Source organism: Tasmannia lanceolata, unplaced genomic scaffold (assembly GCF_043159265.1).
Source record: "Tasmannia lanceolata isolate RefF3 unplaced genomic scaffold, GAP_Taslan_0.1 ptg000037l, whole genome shotgun sequence".
In the NCBI taxonomy this organism is placed as follows: Eukaryota; Viridiplantae; Streptophyta; class Magnoliopsida; order Canellales; family Winteraceae; genus Tasmannia; species Tasmannia lanceolata.
In genome coordinates, this window is record NW_027518714.1 from 61276902 (window position 1) to 61297758 (window position 20857).

Here is a 20857-nt window from a genome sequence, read left to right on the forward strand (position 1 = left end):
AGAAAGAATGAAAACTGCACTCAAGTGCGCGCATCCGATAGATTAGGATGTGAATTTCATTTCTATTACTTTCTCTTTGTATTAGAGGTTTTTAAAAGTTAAAATGAGGCATACAAAATGGGATTTTTCAAGAAATTTTAAATTATTGGAGGAATTTTGTAACTTCATAAAATGGAGTTCCTGAACCATCCTCACAAAGATCACAAGAAAAAACCCTTGGGAACGTATTTCAAATTTCCTTGCTTTGGATCTTGTACATCTTTTTTCTAATCCTATCCAATCATTGATCTTAGATCAACAGTCTAGATTGATGAATGAGAATAAGTGCGAAATTACAAGAGTTACGCATTGACCAAAAATAGGCTTCGCAGCTTACTTCATGGGCAGTGCCCAAAACAAGATAGTAGGGGCACCAAAGAGTAAGGTAGAAAGTAGGCAGACCCCAAGAAGAGAGGACAGGAAACTCAAGTTTCTAACCCTGCATTGATATTTACAATCAAGTCAGGTAGTCCTCTTTATACAGATGAAATTCAATTTAAGGTTTCTCATATCTTCTGTCACTGTAAATCAGAGTTAGAAGTAAAATCAGTGTGATCTATTGACATAATTTACAAGTAATGAAGGTGGGTGCGAGTTCAGGTAATTCATTTTTACAGTATCTGCATAAGGGAAGATTACAGGTATATCCTTACTGAAATGAATAATCAGCAAAGCAAAAGCATCAGAACTCAAAGTGAAAACTACAACCGCTTTCATATGATTCGTCCCAAGACTCGCTGCACTGCCTTCTTTATGCTCTCTTGATCAAGATTTGTTGTCAAATATACTTCCTGGACCTGAATCACAGTGAATCAATAAGCACATTTTTTATGATGATTTATCATTGAGAGAGGTGAAACTAGAAAAAAAATAGTGTACATGTGCGCCTGAACTATGATTTTACAAAAAATGACACCTGTGCTCAGAATGGGAGCTGATCACATCAAATTTATAAATTTAAATGATGTGAAGTACTAAAATAAATTGAATAGCTCTACTTTTCTTTGCTTTTTTTTTTAGAATGGTAACAAAATTATTGAATTAAACAGAGCAAAACATTTACAAGGGGACAGGGGGTCCCACCATACAATGTAAGCTACTGGTCCTACCCTGAACACATAGCTTCTCTACCCACCCACTCCAACAGTTCCAATGTCATGTATAAATGGTTTCCACCCTTGAATTGCTCTTCTTTTCTTTGCTGTTTTTTTACAATATTGCAGAAAAGGGGAAGCAATAACCACATCTGATCATTCCTTTCAATGACCATGGTTTTACAAACCCAGATTATGCATATCACCAAGAAATCCTCTCTAAGGAGAAGTGATTTCCACTATAAGAAATCACACTTCAGGAATGGAACCAAGAAGTGGATGCATAAACAAAAACAACTAACCTCTCGGCCAGCTCGAGCAAGAAGCGTGAACTGATTGTCCTTGACAGGTTCCTACAGATGAAACACAAAGGTTGAAAACAACAAAAACTCAATCGTTCTCAGTTGAAAAAACAAGGTTCTTTTGACATCATACATTTGAAAGCCAAAGTTCCAAGTCCTGTGAAACCACACGCTTCTCAATTCCTTTTCGACCAATCCTTACATCAGTTATACTGCACAGAAATGGGCAAATGCCAAATAAATAGCAGTAAAGTTTCCTCAGAATTCGTTGCTTCAAAAATAAAAATAAAAGGATATTGACAAAATGGTTGCTTGATCAGTTGATTCTGAGTATATTTTAACAGGTCAACAGAAAGCTACTAATATGCAAATGTATTACTGAACCGGACATGCCTTTTTCTGTGTCATTAAATTTTTTTACAACTTGACTATATTGTTTGTTCACTGGCTCTGGCCTATTCAAATGGACTAGCGATGGCCATATGATAAAATATTTCTGCAATATAGATCAGAAATGCCCTTAATGACACAGCTAACGTGAGGACCATAGAAGTTACTGATCAAATATCAATGCGTTTCCACAAATTCCCTAAGGTTTCACGAGGCATTCACTTTTATAAAAATCAAGTAATCATACAAGCATACCCATCTTCTTCTTGTAGCTCTTTGCAAATGCTTTCAAGCCCTGGAAGAGGTTCAATGTTCAAGCTATAAGAAATGTTTGACTTATCAGTCCCAACCTGCAATGGTTCATATCCCATGAGCAGTTAGAAATTATTTTTATTTTAGATGAAGAAATAAGAAATTAACTATATCCACCAAGTTTATCAGGGTATGTCAGACACACCTGAGGAATTACTTTGTCCAAAGTTTCCAAAAGAGGATCATCCTCCAATTGTTTGATTGATAAAGTAATCCTTGACTTTTCCCTACATGATAAAGCCAATAGAAGCCCACACAGATACTATCAAGCAAAGAATAGAAATTTCTAGGTATACATGACTCTTTATATCTCAAAAAGAGAACAATCATAGATGTAGACTAATATAAAACAGACAAACAATTTCAATACTTTTTAGCAGGTATACTATAATAGAGACTTTACTAAAAGCAGAGAAAAATACAAAAAGAAATTATATAGTGTCAGCAAGTTCCCGAGAAAACATACTCGCAGCAAAAGAAAAGGTGTGATCCACAACTTTGGTGAACCAAACCATTGAACTTTCGGCCCCGTAAGCCGGTGTGGCCATAGAACAAATTCTCTTGAATGGTACATGTTAGAGTATAAAAGATTAAATAAAGCCTTCTCCAACAGCTTAAGCTTTTGGAGTAACTGGTTGTTCCACAAGGTATCAGAGCCAAAGGTCCTGAGTTCAAACCTCCTTGTTATGGCCAACCCAAAAGTGGGGCCACATGTGCCACATTTAGGCCAACCCAGAAAAAGAGGGGCCACGTGTGAGGGGGAGTGTTAAGAGTATAAAAGATTAAATGACGCCTTCTCCAACAGCTTAAGCTTTTTGAGTAACTGTTGTCTCACGGTACAATTCTAACTGTTGTGCAAATGTCTTGCATTTCGGCAGTGATTCATCACTCTAGAGGAAAAGAAAAGAGAGTTTGCAACCCCAACTGATATAGTGGAACGCTGTGTGTTCTGTTCCTTGAATCTCATCTTGTCGTTAGTTGCACATCGCGTTTTATCTTATTTTGAGAGATTAAAGATCTCTCAGTTTTCAACACTAACCTTCTGTTGAATTTGTCAAGTCAAATAAGCATATCTGATGTCCTCAACTTTAAGCACTTCCATTCCATCTAAAGGTGACTAACGGAGGCAATTCAAAGACTATCTTTTTCCAAATTGGTGGGAGGGGGTGCTCCAATAACCAACAGGTGATATGTTTCAGATCGATGGGAGGTACAAAAATCACTTGACAATTAATCATGGGATGTATAGAAGGCGTCCAGAGAGTGGACGGGAACTTAGTCGAATTTAATAAGTGGACCCACGTTTGAAGTCTAGTTAATTTCTTTATTTCATTCACTTAAGTTATGTTTTAAGATGTTTTAAGTCATGTTTAGTCAGTCCATATCTATGTTTTAAAGATGAGAGTACTTATGTCGTTTTGAGAGGATTTTGTAATCGACTTTTGAATAGTGAAATTTATGACATACTTTTAGGAAGGCACGGCGTGCCCTCTTCAAGCCTATTCGTGTTCTAGGGCTTTGCAGACCGAAGGGGAATTAAAGTCCTTATTCTTCTACATCTTGATTTCTGTTGATCTCATTATTTTGTTTTTTTTTTTTGGCATCTGGATTGAGGGCGCTGAAAAATCTGGTTGATTGTATTCCAGATCTTAATCACTCCAACAGGATAGAATAAAAAACCTCTCTTGTTACCTTATCTTCTTTTCTTCATGAGTAAGTCAAGGAACATCTAATCTAGTGCAACAATATTCTTCAAGAGTTAGCCTTAGAAAAGACCTAGTCAATCCATCATTACTTAGTTTATGGAGCATGCTAGAAAGAACATAACCTAGAAGCTCCATATGAGGATATAACATGTTAGCAGTAAATAAAATCCTTTGATAGAAGAATGAAAAACACACCTATCTATTTGAATAACTTTGACTTGAACGCCATCACCTTCATTTAGTATATCTCTCACATCTTGAACCAAATCCCAAGAAACCTCCGAGACATGTACGAGTCCAGTGAGATAATAATTACCTGTTCCATGAGTTCAATATATTATCACATTTCTTCATGAAAGAAATAATGCTCAGTCAAATAAAAAATAATGAGGAGATCTAATCAAGGATTATAAATACCATCAGGGAAACACAGGTGAACAAAGGCACCATAGTCTTCCACAGAACCCACCCTCGCCTCAAAAACATTTCCAACATTTACTTGGCCTGAAAACTTTGACCAAATGGCCTCCTTTTCAGAGAATATCAATTTTCTGTTCTCCTCGCTCGCTTGGATTACCTAGAAGAAGAAGAAGAAGAAGAATGAACTGCAAACCCAATATGAACAAAAATAATGTGTAGGATTCCCTGTTCAACATTTAAAAATTGAGGAAGTTTTATGGACTTGGGTCTCAAATAAATGCGGGTTCAAATGTGTGTGACATATAATGGTGAATTGATTTCTGGCCTTTTCCTCTGGCAATATATGTGAGGGTGTTGCTCTCTGCTGTTAGTTATCACAAAAGAAAGTAAATCTAGATCATTGTATGTTGCTTAGACTTAGGATGAGAGATTCTATGTGCTGGTAGACTGTAGAAAAAGAGTTTTCGAGTATTTATAATCACTAGTGAAGTTAAATGAGAAATTTTTTTAACTTGGTGTCGTGCTGCCCATATCTTTATTTTTCCAAAGAGCAAAGTTCGGACACCTTGATGGTAGGATCAATAAACCCAATCAGACTGATATCTATATACAAAGGTGCTTAATATATATTATGTCAAGTTATATTGAGTGCTATTCATCCATATTCCTCGGGAAGGAACCTCCATGGCTAATTCTCTTCCAAATTTTGGAGTGATAATGGATAAATATTTTAGTGCTTCATGAGATGCCAAATATGTGATTTTTTCTTTTCTTTTATTTCCTCATGTATTGTTGTTGGCTCTCAGCCAGACTCCACGTAGCTTTCGTCTTTTTAAAGATTTACTACCTATTCAAGAAAAATAGAAAGAATATTTTACTGCACATGTAATCAGGCCCAAAATATCGAATGAAACGGCAACAGAATTTTTGAGATTTGAAACAAAACAACCAGAACTTTTCAACAAACTTGAACCAAAATATTAAGTACCTTAACAGATATAAACGAACCGATTAGATCCTTTGCAATTTCTTGAATGCTTCTCTGAGGTTCTACATCAGAAAAGTATCATCAATAGTGATAACATCTTAGATATTCTGAACAAATAATGGACCCAATGATGATGAAAAACAATATGGCAATTTGAAATTTCCAGTAATCAAGAATATATAATATATAACTAATTTTGTAAGCACCAACCAATAGAAGTGACCTTTGATTTAAGATAATATACTTTGATTTCTGAAAGATGCAAATATAGTGCATCTCCTAACTAAAGCATGCCTTCCTCTTTTAAATCTATCAAAATCCTGAAGCTATCAAGAACATTACTCAGGTGTTCCCATGAAGAGAATGTAGGTCTTAGATAGAGCTGTGGTGACAAATATGAATTGTAAGGATGATAGTCTTGCTATAGAGGGAGATTGACCAACGCTAGCCATTGGGAAACAAAGAGGATCTGAAATTGTTTGTAGGACTATCAAGCATTGCAAAATTATTAGACTTAACTAAGGAAATTATGAATGTTTGACTTTCTCAATCCCTCGAGGATTAATAAATTTACCATTATAATTCACGAAGAAACGAAGCAAGCTCTCATACAATTCCTTTTGTCTAAAGGGGAACTTGGTCTCCAATTTTGTATTTGAGAGATAGATTATCTTACGATTGAGCCCGTGTGCATTTTCTGCATTCATTTGTAATAAGTTCCTTATTTATCAAAAGAAAATAACAAAGAAAAGTACCATAGATCTAGAAGATCAAGTAACAGTATACTATATATTGATGACAAGATGTACAAATATCTTTAAAAAAAATTGAAAGGAAATCCCATTTGTCAAGTAGCATGCCTATAACTAGAATTTGAACAGCATTCTTTCATAATAAAAGTCTTGATTCATATATCTGTATATATGTATAATTTGTGTGTGTATAGGGATGGGACATTATTCTGTAGACGTGACACATGTTTGTGCATGTGAGACCAGAACCAATACATGGGCCCCCTACATGAACTGTTCACGATCTAACATCTCACCGCTATATATTCTACGCCCTTGATCTGACAAGTCGATTTTCATCAACTGATGAATTTTTTTGGGCCATGGACTATTCTTGTTGGATTTCACCTATTGGTATGGGCCCCACATGCCAAAAATGTGCCACATGTCCTATGGTGAAGCCGGGTCCAATTGAACCCAAAACAATAGTACATTTTCCACCATGCCTTTTTGTCTTATTTGATTTGCTTTTAGTCTTTAACATGCTTACAAAACTGACATGGGTGTCATGCCTATCAAAACCCTATATATAGCATATAACATATAAGATATGTACCATGTATATATCAAGGAACATATCATGAAGATATAGACATGTAAGTGTCTCATTTTTTTTAATGATTCTTGACATGTCCCGGTCCTGCAGTACGCCTTTAGTTGGAATAGTTATTCTCCTACAATCTTTGAAGTTTTTTCTAACTAGAAACGAAAACAATAAAGAAATACAGAAGCACAATATGTAATTGTGAAATTATTGGACAAGTATGAGCACCATAATAAGAAAAGCTAAAAAGCAGTGAAATTTAAATGATGAAAGTGAAACCTGCAAGGAAGAAAAGGAGTGTACCTTTACATGAATGTGAAGGACACAATAAAGGATAGGGGAGAAATCCAATCAATGAATTAAACCGAAGCAGCAAGCCTCCACCATTAAAGCCTTCAATCCTACCCTCATAGACAAATCCATTTTCTTTATAAGCCATTGCTTCCTTCCAATCAGCAGACATCTACTTCTTTGCAGAAATTAAGTATTAGATCATATTTACATATTAAGAGAACAATAAATAAATCATCGAATGTATCTCCAATATTACAATTTCAACCTGAAGAATGAAATATAAAATCCTATAATTTAAGCTGAACTAACTGGGTCTTAGACAAATCCTAACATTAACAATCACCTAATTAATCAGATTCATGAACTACTACAAAATCTCAAGTATGAGAGTAAACTTCATGATGGTAAATGTTGAGATTAGAAATTTTTAGTGTTTAGTTTTACGGGCTATGATAAGGTATTTCTTGGTTTTTCTACAAAACCAAAACTGGGCCTGGGCACCCTTCAATTACCAAACAAGAACCTCCCCAGCAAAGAAAAGAAGCAAAAACAAGAAAACCCAATTCAATGAGAAAATTAAGAGAAGGGTGGAAGTAACAAAAAGAATACCTTACTTTGGCGGAGAGATTCGGTAGCCTCTGAATCTAGGCGCACTCCTTCCTCTTGCTCAATCCCTTCAATTTTCGACATTATGGGCTTAGACACACAGTGGGGTAGTTTGAGAGTAGATTTTCTGCAAAATTTAGAATACCCAGATGAATTTGGGGAAGCACAAGTGGTAGTATTGTAGGCCCCATCTCTGCCCAATGCAAATGAGAAACCACGAAGAAGCCCAACCGCACCCAACATGGCACTTCTGAGTGTGTGTGAGAGAGAGAGAGAGAGATGGGAGGGAGGGATGGATACGAAAGAAAATAGTAGTTTCCTGATAGTATAGATTTGTCCCAAGTGTCTTTGCTAACGCCCACAGAAGTCCCTTCCATGCCAGGAAAGGTATTTCCCATTTAAAACTTGGGAGCTGATATTGGCACCCTCTAGAATTAGGGATTACACGATGTAAGGTTTGTCTTATTTGTGAAGAGATGAAAGAACTACTTGGGCCTGATGGATGTAATCAGGTCCATTGATTTGGGTGACGGATGTAGGGTCGGCTCATTGACATTGTCCCCGCATGATAAGATGACCCTACACCCTGATCCCGTTCGTTGGATCAAATATCGCCCTGGTTACGTGCAACAACTAGCCTACACCATATAAAAACTTCCTTGGTCCTCGCACCCCGAGCGTGGTGTGTTTGGTTGCACGAAAGCTGGGATGGCTTAGGGGTTTTTGCTTGGCATTTGGGTGCCACATTTGCAAAACCCCTTGTGTTAGCATTGATTGACATCCCGGAAGACTCTTGGGATTCAACCCGATTTTGGCACGGGTTGGGTTGGGGTTGGGAAAAACCAACCCGATTTAATTTCGAGTTGGGTTATGGTTGATGCCTTGGCAACCCGACCCGAACCCGATCTCCATCCTCTAAGTTTATCATGATTTTCATAGGATTATGTTTTTTTCTTGTATTTTTCTATTTTGCCCTAGATGAACCTGAATCCAACGCCGAACCCAACCCGACCCGATTTGGAGGCGGGTTGGGTTAGGGTTGGCAATCCTCAACCCGAGGCTTTTATTGGGTTGGGGTTAGGGTTGAGGGAATACTATCTGGGGTTGGGTCAGGGTTGGCCTCAACCCGACCCGACCTAACCTGAGTTGCACCCCTACTCATGATGTGTCACTCTTATCCCTTCTATATGATATCCAAGCTAAAATCCACAAAAAAAAAAAAAAAAAAAGTGGAATTTTGCTTGAATTTCTTGTGAATGAAGTTTTTTTCCTCCTTTTCTCTTTATCTACACTACTAGGTTTACTTTTTCTCTTTATTTCTCTCTTACCTGACACCCCTTGTCTACACTACTAGGTTTAGAACCAAACATTACTTGTCACTATTCTCCAAGGTAAGTTCTAGGAAAATCCCATGCTTTTCTCTACCATGTTGACTACTTATATGTTCAACTACTCTTCGAGCTTATGATGTGCAACCAGATAGTAAAGGTTTGCTTTCCTGAGACCATAGAATCTCTCCTTCTTTGTTGTGTGTGGTCTTGGAAGTGTGAAGTGCCTAGACGTGCGCAGAAGGAATTTGTTACCGCCTTGAGTGGGGCCCACTTAGGTTTGGGACTGGGTGGGAACCAGTCTGGTATGGGACAGGTTTAAAGGGCCTTGCCTAATGCGTTCCATCAGCTCTAGAGCTTTTGGCGTATTGGTAAGGTAACTAACATCTGGTATCAGAGCAACCACCACGTCCTGTGTTCGAGTCACGAAAGGGGGCGGCGAACTGTGGAGAGAACTACTTGGAAAGGGCTACCTGGTAAAACAAATCAAAATGAAGTTGCCACAAAGAGGGCTTGGTATGGACAGGTTTAAAGGGTCTTGCCTAGCATGTTCATCAGCTCTGTAGCTTTTGGCGTATTGGTAAGGTACCTAACAAACTCAAATGAACCCTACAAAATTGAGATTTGATAGCTTTCTACAACACATCTTTTTCCCTCTCTTTCTTTGGCACGGAACAAACTACCTCTCCGTCAATCCTTGTAATCTAACTGTAGAGAGATTTCTTTCTTTAATTGCTTGTTACGATCCTAAGGTTTAGGTCCAATAATAAGTTTAGAGCTCATAATCAATTGTCACAATGTAAAGAGAACATGGCCTAATTGGTTTAAGGGCCTAGCACAACACATTCTATTGGTCCTAGGCTTTTGTCATATTGATTAGGTACCTAACATTTGGTATCATATATACTTCTATGCTTGTGGGCAGCTGTGAATCTGGTATCATAGCTACTTTTATATTCTATTTATTCATGAAACATGAGTATTTAATTAACCATACATGCAATGAACTAAACAAAGCAATGAATTTACAACACCAACAAACTTCTGAAAATTGATGAGTTCATGTTAGGGGTGTGCCAAACTGTTGAGAAGGGCTGTTAAGATCTCCCTAACACAGCAATCTTCTTAGCAGTTCTATGGAAAAAATAAATGTATGAAATAACTTTTTTATTGGATTGGAATTACATGGCGCAATTGTCGCTAGAATTTCAACCCAATTGTCTTTGGACACACCTTGATTGAAGGATCCTACCCACTTAGTCGGCACTCTCTGGTACGCGCAACTGTCACTAGTATTTCCTTCACACGGCGAGATTTTGAGATCTCTCGCCTCAAAACGCTTTCGGTGAAATTCGTTTGGATGAAATCACGGCGCCCATTTTGCATCACATACCACCGTCGAGTATGAGGTTTTGGAAGACAAGATCATCATCGTACTTTTCTCAGAATGACAAATATATCCTCTTTAGTCAAAACACATCACCAATTTGGGAGATGATTTTTTCGCACCCCGCCCTGTAGGATAACGCGCCCCCCCCTGTTAACTTGAATTGTGGGCAGATTTTAACTCTTTTTAACGTCGAATCACGTTAAAAGAGGCTGCATTATCCTACAGGGGTGAAAAAATCATTGCCCATCTTAGTTTCTTTTCTTTTTTGGCTTTATTTCCTTAAAAAGGTAAAACTACCCTCCTATGCCATGTGGCATGGAGGGATTGGTTCGGTAAAAAAATGCTAAAAAAGGTTATTATCATCATTTTATTAAGAGAAAACGGTTTCTACACACGAGTGTAGATAAGTTATCAATACACTAGCTTAAAATACAGTGGAGGCCCACAATGTTTGGGTGATCCAAACCATTCATTTGATTGGCCCTCACATAGATAGGGTGTCCACAAAAAATCAGCTCCGTAGGGTCATCATAACCCTTCTAACCGTGGAGGCAAAAATTAGACAGATTTGTGAAGGTTTATACATGTCCATTTTACCTCCCCAAATCGTAAGGTTAGGATGATCCTATGGAGCTGATTTTTTGTGGACACCCTATCTATGTGAGGGCCAATCAAATGAATGGTATGGATCACCCAATCAATATGCCCTCTACTGTATTTTAAGTTAGTTTGTGGGTATCCTATAAGAATATAATTGTTGTAGGGAAATGATTTCAGCACTCGCATCTTGTCGTCCATTAATCAAGGATCTAAGATCAGCCAACGGATGGATTTGATTCATGTCCCATCAAATCAACGGATAGGATTACCCCTATTGCTCTGTCGGTGTTGCATCGACCAATGAAAAGCTTCATTCAGAGAAGGCCAGTCTACACATGGCATATGTTAGATGATGACATAATGGGTAAGTCCAAGCTGAAACATGATCCCATCCGTTAGATCAAGAACTATAGAAATCAACGATGAAGCCTATTTTGAGAATTATGTACACATGACAATGGGCCCACCATATAAAAAAGTGATTAATTGTTATTTGTTACCCTTCCTTGTTAGGTAGACATGGATGCATTTTATGTCGCCGAAGATCGCGGCCTCAGATCGAACGTTGGACACCCTGGCACACTATCTATTCCACACATTACCAAATATACCCTTTCCAGGAGGGCAAATGACGACGACAATCAGCTCTCAACTTAAACCGATATAATAAAATGACTAAGGGTAAAAAGTAAAAAATCACTTTTACACTACTTCCTAAAAGAGATTGCTTGGGCCTGTTGATCTGAAGGTCAAGCTAAAAAGGGCCCTCAAGAACACCTTGATGAGATGATCTGCACCATTTGATGACGCCCAAAATCTGACTGTACGAACTAGCTTCGTAGAAATTATAATCCTGCGATCACAGAAAAAGAGTCAGCGGGCCCGGAGTTGTGGCTCCGGACGGCCACTTCGACACTCAAGTCAGAAACGGGCAATCACACACAATGGATGGGGAATGGGAGAGAGCTTGATCAGGTTACCAGACCCAAGAAGAAGAGAGGTTGAGTCTTTTTTCGATCTTTTTGCTTGAATGCGAAGTCCCCTTTTTATAGGGGTGGAGATCTACGATATTGGAGATATCAATCGTGCCTTTGATTTCGCCTACGTGGGGCGTGATGGTGGGAGAATCAGATCGTGGAGACCTATGAAAACATCAATCATATCCTTGATTCAATCCACGTGGGGCTTAATAGCTGGCGAATAAACACGTGGAGATACGGTTTCCGATGGTTACGGGAGAATATCAAGGATGGAGATTTAGGCGGGATGTTTCAAATTCGAAAGTCGCGCCTTACGCGTATCGGCCGTCCGGATTTCCCGTTTAGGGGGCGAGATCTCCGAGATTGCGTTTAGCTCCCTGTGTAGCTCGGTACCGTCCAAGGGAGAAGCATCAAGGAGGTCTAATCGAAGTTCATTACCGAGCGCTGTCGTAGGGATTGTGTCGACCAAGTTGAGTAATGGAGAAGGGGTTTGAGGTTCGGTGCCGAATGTACCGATTTTACGCCTAACACCCTTAATCTATAAATCCACGCTTTGAGTTTTGCCAAGAAAAGTTAATTAATTACTTTTTTTTTGTATTCCTTTTATCTTACGCATAGGATGTCTCTTCGGGATGGGACGGAAATCATGTGGGTCACGAAAAGATGTTCTATATAAAATCAATGGTCTTGATTTTATGTATAAAACCCACGTATGGCCTCTTGTAGGACCCAAAAGTTGTCTTTTACTTTTGATCGTAAAAGCACTTAGCCGTTTCCTAAGGCACTTTCTAGGCCCCTCTTTTGTCATGTCTGCAGGACCCAGGTCGATCGGATAGCTCCATTGAATCCTTCTGAAGTACATCAGCCTCTCTGCAGTCACAGATAAGATACTCTGCTGCTGGGTGTCCCAAGTAATAAAAAAGGAAAGGGCTGATATATTACTTCCCTTTTACAAATCATGTTTTGATATGGTTGGGTCCACCATCTTTAATTCTTTATCCAAACCAAGCATTATGGTGGGACCCACCACTTTCACGTATGAGTGGGCCAACCATCTTCACCAAAATCTATGCATGGGGTTGGGCCCACAATTGTAAACCATGTTCTTATAGGGAGAGTCCCACAAATCCACTCAAACCTATGCATCGGATAGTGTCCACGATTTTACCTCATTCGATGGAGGTGGGTCCTACGATTTCCCCCAAGCCCATGCATAAGGTAGGCCCCACCATTTTACGACCTTATCATGTCTTGATAGGGGTTGAGGCCAATACTTTACCCAATGCATGTCGATAGGCAATGAAAGGCATTTCAAAAGCGAAGCAAGGACATGATCGTCTTTGAGTAAAAAGTCAAGGGTACGACAGGCAATGAAGAAATGACGAAGAGAGAGAAGGAGAGAAAAAGGAGCAATTAAAATTGACTCGTGTCTAGAAATTGATCCGTCCACCCATCCTCTTGTTATCTTCTCACGTAGTCTCTCTCCCTCCTCAGATCCACTTGGAAAACTCTGCTAAACTCACAAACAAAAACCCTAATAATAATTCCTCCTCTATCCAAACCTAAATCAATGGAAGAAGAAGAGGATGGAGAGGAGTATCTTTTCAAGATCGTGATAATAGGGGATTCAGCAGTGGGGAAATCGAATTTACTATCCAGGTATGCTCGAAACGAGTTCAATATGAACTCAAAGGCAACAATAGGGGTGGAATTCCAGACTCAGAGTATGGATATTCAAGGAAAAGAAGTTAAGGCTCAGATCTGGGACACTGCAGGACAAGAGCGATTCCGCGCGGTCACTTCTGCCTATTATAGGGGTGCTGTTGGTGCCCTAATCGTGTATGACATCAGCCGAAGAACTACCTTTGATAGTGTTGAGAGATGGCTCGAAGAGCTCAACAGTATGTTCTTCATCTCTCTCTCTCTCTCTCTCTCTCTCTCTCTCTCTCTCTCTCTCTCTCTCTCTCTCTTTATGTCTCAAATGAATTTCAAACATTACATCTAAAAGGACAGTGCAAAATAGATCAGTAGAATACAAAGGGGTTTGAAACTTACCTCGATCTAGTGATCGATTGGTCAATAAAACTCTATTTGGCTTAATCTGTTTAACCAACTACACTATCTAGACTTAGTTAATGTAGTTGAATTGGGATACACACTAAACATACATGTCTTAGTAGGGATGAGATGCACTTATCACCCTTATATCGTTTACTGATCACTATGGTCAACGGGAAACTCCACTCATTTCACTTTTAATCTCATCATTTAATCTAGACTGTCGATGTTAGATCAATGATTTCACTTCAGTATGTTTGGATCTCTCTCTTTCTAACCCGGAATTTATCTAGGAACCTGGGGCAGCAGCGCCTTAAATTTTATTAATAAGAAAGAAAAAGTTACAAGAGGAGGACATAGAACCTTGCTTCGAACCCTACAAGATATAAGAAAGGGAAAGAAAACCCCTTGACGCCTTTACAAAGAAAATAAAACAATATTTATTTAGTGCGAACATAAAGAATACATAATTGGTCGCATCTAACAGCTCCTCTAGAGTTCTTGGGGAGAGTAGGCTATTCCCAAAAAAACTGCATTAGTGTTGGTATATGCCTGCTTCTCTATCTATTTATATCTCAAATGAATTCCAATTTCTCTAATCGAAGACCCAGATTGTTTTTCATGATTTCCCAAATTGGGCTTCCATCTTTGATGTTTCTCATCCTTGTAATGAATTCAACCTGGGGTCTTATTAGAACTTGTGGGTTTTCTTTCTGGTTGTTTTTTTTTATCTTGCTCCTCTTGTTTGATTCATTGATCTCTCGTCTATTTATAGGATAGTGAATCTTTTATCTGGGATTTTTTTTTTTTTTGGATTTTGTATTTTTATTGTTCAATTTAGATAGATGGGGCCTTGATTTGATGATGATGATGATGATGTTATATGTATATGCAAGGTTGTAGATCTGAACAGAGTGTTTCTGTTTTGTGATGGGCTGTTGGCATTTGATAAGGCTTTAGTGTCATTTCTCTTTATTTTGGAATATAATTTAGATTGGAAGGGGTATGGAAAGATTCAAGGTGGTTGACATAATCGAAAATTTGTGTTTATTTTCCAACTACTACATCCCTTCTCTCTGTAATGGTTTTGTGGAAGATTTTGGTACTATCTAGTGGTTTTTTATGGTGTGAAAGTTATAGATCTGGGGCTGAAAATCTCAGTAATTTTGTGGGTAAAGGCATTTTTAGAAGCATCTTCTGTTGTAAAAATGACATTTTGCCGTTTTTGTAGGTTTCTAGGATGGTATTTTGTTCATTGATGATTGATCAATCGATGGATTGAGTTAGTTATGATTCTACGTTGTTGTTTTGGCACCTATCATTGTCTTTTTGTTTCTTGGGATTCTTCACAACAATCCAGTTACCCAAGAAAGTTCCACTCCTTGTAGGAATCTCGGTGTAAAAGTACCCACCTTTCCCTTCTGTCTATGTGAGAGCTTGCAAATTTGTATGTATGTTGCTTTCTTTAGTTAGGTAGGTAGGTTTATGGTTTCTAAAGAGTCTTTAAATAGGTGTGTTTTGGGCTTTTTTCTCTCAATACATGCAAGGACTTTAAAGGAGAAGTTATAACACTAGAATAATGTGTTCTTTCTGAAAATGTTAGTTCAAGTTCAACAATTAAAGTTCTACTAAGAAATAATTATAAGTATGCTTATTTCAGTGAGGCAAATATTCAAAAATTCAAGAACGGATAGAGAAGAACTTGAGAGAATTTTATAATACAAATATTATCAGATCAGAGAATTTTGATAGCAGTGTCGAACTGTGTGCAAACTGCAAATTATCTTACGGAATTTCTTAAAGATGAAAACTACTTCATCTTTGGTCTTCATAAGGTAAACCCAAGTACTCCGAGTTTAATCATTTACAAATTTTTTTTAAAAAAGTTTATGCTATGATTCAAAGACTTAGTAAGCAACTAACATATAGCAACCTTGTAATGAGATTTGGGACTTGCAAAACTAAATAGACAATTGGGAGTAAAGAAAAACATACCCCTTCCCACCGATGGAAAGAGAGATCCATCTGTCACTTATACACTAGACAAATGGTATAATTTGAAGAAAAAACTGGGGACATATCATGTGGTTGGAAGCATCAAATTCAATAATCTATGACAGAGAAGTGGAAGTGTGGAATATGGTTTAAATTTCCCCGAAACGACTGAAATGTTTTTGTTTTCATCCCCACCAAAATAAAATCTCAATGAATTCCTTCCACGGCATTATTTCTCCGATATTTTTACCGAAATTTCCGAAATTCGACCGAAATGGTCAGAACGACAAAATTTTTTTTGGAAAGACGCTATGATTTGCATATCATTTCATTTCATTAATGTAGCCTAGAGAATGATATTTGGTAGGCAACCTCATTGAACTGTACAAAAAAGTAATCGTATCTTATGTATGGGACGTCAGGTCAGCATGAGACCAATAATACCTCCAAACTCTACGTGGTATTCACATAGAGTTGGGGTCCTTGGAGGGGAGATTGGTCATTGTACTTTCTTATACTTCATTGCATTGTACTTCTTTACTGAATTTTTTGTTCCAGGCATGTGCAACAACGCATGTCACTTGGTGTTCGATGTGATTAAGCCATTGTGGATGGCTTTCTTGCTTATGTAATGGTTTCTAAGTATGTATTTGTGCTTATTCTAGCATTTCAATAGTATCATCTTAAAATTTCATCAGTTTTATACGTTTCCATACACTTTCATGATTTTACAAGGTTTCCACCGAAACCAAAATGTTTCCATTTTTGTGCCGACCGAAACCGAAATTGAAATTTAAAACCTTGGTGTGGAAGGCAGATGCACGCATACCTGTGTGAGCATATGCAGAAACGGATGAGCTCTCCAATTTGGGATACCTTATGACGTAGGCGATCCAAGTCGTCCTCAGAAATGGGGACCATCCTTGAAGTGGCACCGAGACTAGTTTATACATGAGATGCAATTTGCGAGGGAGGCGGAGGTCCAATAGGTATTACAAACCTTCATAGCTGATATAGTATGGGTTGTAGATGCATTCTTCTTCAAGTTATATCTTGCTAACTGTCCAATAAGATCCCAACAATGCTTCCAGTCTTGCCTTGTCTTACCACAGCGAGTACATTTCAATTTGTTCGTATCCTTGCTGAACTTTTCTCCCATTTGAAATCCACTGCTAGACGCTAGGGTTGATTTTTCAATTTCCGAGGCATTATATTGCTGTGAAGAGGCTGACCAACACTTCTCACTCTGAACATGGGGATAAACTTGATGTACAGTGGGAAGTTTTGCCCTTTCAAGAATCTGAACCCGAATCAACTCCAAGTCTAGGTTAATACCAACAAGGAACTCAATGATGCAGTTTTGTTTCACCTTCGCTTTGTAGGACACAACATCAGTAGTACACATTGGCTCATTTGGATCATAAAATCCAACTCCTTCCACATACGTCGAAGATAAGCAAAATAAAGAGCTGGCAAGAGACTTCTCCCCTTTATGATGGTGGGCAATATCTTGTCGCAGCTGATAAATCTGCGAGAAGCTTTTCATCTACGAGTAAGTTTGGGATGCTGCATCCCAGATGACTGTAGCTGTCTTTAAAAACATGAAGCCACTATTCCTTTCAAGATCCATCGAGTTAATCAGAATAGACTTTTCTATGAGGTTCTCTGCTCCCCATCTATCATGAAATGGATCATCTGGGGTGGGTTCCATCGTCTTTCCAGTAAGATATCCAAGCTGACCTCTTCCCATAATGAACATCTTTACAGTTTGTGATCACTGGAGGCATTCAACCTCACTGTCATCGTGGGAATCCCTGCCTGTGTAAATGGAGGCTCAAGAGAGACTCGTGTGTTGGGTTACTTGACTTCTGAACTGTTTGATATGGATTTAACCAACAACCAGAACGTTCACACACAACAAAAACTCTGCCGAAGCTTTATCGGGTATAGGTTCCCAATCAGCCCCAAACAACGAACATTACCATACGAATGTAAGGGATTATAAAAAACAAGGTTTTAAATTTTGGTTTCGATTTTGGTTTCAGCCGACACGGAAACAGAAACATGTTGGTTTCGTTGGAAATCTTGTAAAATCACGGAAACGTATGAAAACATATGCAAATGATGAAATTTTAAGATGATACTTTGGGAAATGCTAGAATAAGCACAAACACATACTTAGAATCTAACACACAAGCAAGAAAGCTATCCATAATGGCTTAATCACATCGAACACCTAGTGACATGCATTGGTCCTATGCTTATTGACATCCCAGGCATAAATATGGTTACTTTGCGGTGCAGTTCAATGACTTTGCCTACCAAATATCATTCTCTACATTAATGAAATGAAATGGAAATCATAGCATCTTTCTAATTTTTTTGTAGTTCTAACCATTTCGGTCAAATTTCAGGAATTTGAAAAATGAAATGATGGATAAATTAAAAAAATTAAAGTTTTTGCTCTTGCGTGGATGCGATTTCCATTGCTCTTAGCCATGGGTGCAATGCTTTTTGGTGTGATGCCCTAACTCTTATCCTGTTCTTTTTTTTTGGTAAATTTAAATTTTTTTCTTCAAAAAATTGTCTCTCTTCTATTTCAAGCATATAATCTCTCTACTCTCCGTCTAGATGCGACATAATCACTTGACTCTACATATGTTCTATGCTGACATTAGGGTGTGCATGGTGGTTAGAATTTCATAATGATTGTAGTAAGTTACCACACATTTCCGAATAGGTGATTTGAACATTCTCACTTTCTAAAACATTTCAATCTAACTTAGACACGGGCAGGAAGTATCGGACACGGAAAACCCTGAAAAACCAATCTATCAACACAACAAACCCATTGTTATATAAATTTGGTTAACAAAGGGTGGCCCAGTGCACGAGGATCCCACCATTTTTACATATGGTGTTAGCATATATAATATTAAATATGGTGTTAGCTTTTATTTGCATAAACCATAGTAATGTATCTAGGTAAAGAAATACATTAAAACTGTGATAGTATATTAAACAAAAATAATGGCGAGAAAAACCAATCTATCAATACAACAAGCCCATTGTTATATAAGTTTGGATATAATATTAAATATGCTGTTAGCTTATATATGCACAAGCCATAGTAATGTATCTAGATAATAGAAATATATTTAAACTACGTTAGTATATAAATGATACGCGAAAATAATGGTAGACAGAAATTATGATATTGTCTAAATAGCCGTGTTTGAAAATAATGGTAGACAGAAATTATGACTTTGCCTAAATAGCCGTGTTCGAAAATAATGGTAGACAGAACTGATGACTTTGTCTAAATAGCCGTGTTTCATGAGTGCCTGATCTGCATATGCAGAACATGCGCCATACATGGCAATTTTTTTTAAAAGTTCATCGTCCATGTTGCACAGAGTTTGACTTTAGTGGCAAGTCCAGGTTTGAGACTCCCTGTGAAGCTCTGTAAAATGTCCTGACAACTGTTAATCTAAATTGAACAGGGCATATTGTATTAGCCAGTACGTTCATTTCATAAATTCTTGCTTGCCTCAAATAGATTGGTTCAAAACCATAATATTTCTGAAGGCATCATATATGCTGTTGACTTCTCAAGGCATGGCATGAACATTTTCATGCTTTCTACCCGTTTTCTTTATGATTCCTGGAGTCACATATATGAATTTATTTATCTATATATTCTCTTAGGGTTAGAGATCTCATGCTTTGTGTTAATGGAACAATCTTGCAGCACATTCTGATACAACTGTGGCAAGGATGCTGGTAGGAAATAAATGTGATTTGGAGAATATTAGGGATGTGAGTGTGGAGGAAGGTAAAAGCCTTGCTGAATCAGAAGGGCTCTTTTTCATGGAAACGTCGGCTCTAGATGCTACAAATGTTATGACAGCTTTTGAGATTGTTATCAAGGAGATCTACAATAATGTTAGCAGGAAGGTCTTGAATTCTGATTCCTATAAAGCAGAGTTGTCTGTCAACAGAGTAAGCCTTGTTAATGATGGAGCCGATGGATCAAAACAACCTCTGAACAAGTCTTCTTGCTGTTAGAGATCACTTGTTCCATCCTAGAACTGTTGCAGGTCAAGGGCTTTCTTGAAATTGGTCAATTAATGCCTTGTGCGCCAAATTGGGTTTTCCATTTGCTCTCCTTCTGGGTTTATTTTCAGGGGTTCTTCATTATACCTAATAAGATCCATAGTTTTGTTTGAGTGAATTTTTGTTTGATGGAGGTAAAAGGCATGTAATTTAATGATAGAATAAAGTGGAAGGAAATATGTCGTTCGTCGTTCTAATTATTTGGGAATTTTGTGCTTCATTTTTATTGTTCTTATAGGGTACTTATTTGATGAATGGTTGCTATTTGTAAGATGATTGGGTACTCATATTCTATCTGGTAAAATTAGAATGAATAACTACTTTGATATCCAAGTTTGGAATGTGTCTAAAACTAGTTAGTTTGTTCATTTTACTCAATATAGAACCTGCCCTGGAATGAAATCTTTAACCTTAGGCTAACCAACACATTTTGGTTTAGTTGTTTGCTTCCTCACCATTGAAGTTTCTTGGGTAATTATATATTTGTTCTCTAGTGGAGAGCTCTTTCAGCTCCCATTTGTTCGGTGGTTGGTTGCGTGCCTTGATTATCTGGTTCACTCAATGCCATTTGTTTGATGATGATTTGAATAGGCTTATCAGAGCAACTCAAAAGAACATGAATCCCAACCAAAGAGATGCCAGAGCAAAGGTAGAGGAGCCAATCAAATCGCCTGCTGAAAGGAATAGGTTTTACCAGCAAAATAAAGTGGAACTTCTCATGTTTGATCTGAGCTACTAGTTGGGGCAACCCTGTCAGGCCAAAAGCATGAATCCCATACACCTGAGAAAATGGTATTATAGGATGCTTAATCTAGAGAACTACCATTCCCATATGTGCTCCCAGAAGGAGTAGGCAGGATCCTTTTCTTTCATTTCAATGGCATCCTTGTCTTTCATTTCAATG

At 37.9% G+C, this 20857-nt stretch overlaps 2 protein-coding genes across 3 annotated transcripts; one reads left to right on the forward strand and one right to left on the reverse strand.

The window, feature by feature from the left end:
* Window positions 1-504: 504 nt before the first annotated feature.
* On the reverse strand, window positions 505-7791 carry LOC143862496 (Nucleic acid-binding proteins superfamily). Of its 2 annotated transcripts, none has more exons than XM_077373551.1 (10): window positions 7490-7791; window positions 6890-7049; window positions 5252-5313; window positions 4261-4420; window positions 4039-4159; window positions 2283-2364; window positions 2081-2175; window positions 1569-1647; window positions 1436-1486; window positions 505-836 (listed from the first exon to the last, which is right to left on the reverse strand). In XM_077373551.1, exons 1-10 carry the CDS (start codon window positions 7727-7729, stop codon window positions 753-755), a joined length of 1134 nt encoding a protein of 377 aa, XP_077229666.1. In that variant the 5' UTR covers window positions 7730-7791; the 3' UTR covers window positions 505-752. The 2 variants fall into 2 exon arrangements, with proteins under 2 accessions (XP_077229666.1, XP_077229667.1); XM_077373552.1 differs by having other exon boundaries at window positions 6890-7052; window positions 7490-7629.
* Window positions 7792-13220: 5429 nt separating this feature from the next.
* LOC143862476 (ras-related protein RABA5c-like) lies at window positions 13221-20224 on the forward strand. The gene is made up of 2 exons (XM_077373526.1): window positions 13221-13685; window positions 19589-20224. Exons 1-2 carry the CDS (start codon window positions 13355-13357, stop codon window positions 19903-19905), a joined length of 648 nt encoding a protein of 215 aa, XP_077229641.1. The 5' UTR covers window positions 13221-13354; the 3' UTR covers window positions 19906-20224.
* Window positions 20225-20857: the final 633 nt, after the last annotated feature.

Excerpts from the sequence above, each read along its gene's own strand:
- LOC143862476 (XM_077373526.1), top strand. The coding sequence starts at position 13,355 with ATGGAAGAAGAAGAGGATGGAGAGGAGTATCTTTTCAAGATCGTGATA. Across the intron at positions 13,686-19,588 it reads ATGGCTCGAAGAGCTCAACA|CACATTCTGATACAACTGTG; the intron begins GTATGTTCTTCA and ends ACAATCTTGCAG.
- LOC143862496 (XM_077373551.1), bottom strand. The coding sequence starts at position 7,729 with ATGTTGGGTGCGGTTGGGCTTCTTCGTGGTTTCTCATTTGCATTGGGC. Across the intron at positions 7,050-7,489 it reads AATCTCTCCGCCAAAGTAAG|ATGTCTGCTGATTGGAAGGA; the intron begins GTATTCTTTTTG and ends GCAAAGAAGTAG. Across the intron at positions 1,487-1,568 it reads TGGAACTTTGGCTTTCAAAT|GAACCTGTCAAGGACAATCA; the intron begins GTATGATGTCAA and ends TTTCATCTGTAG.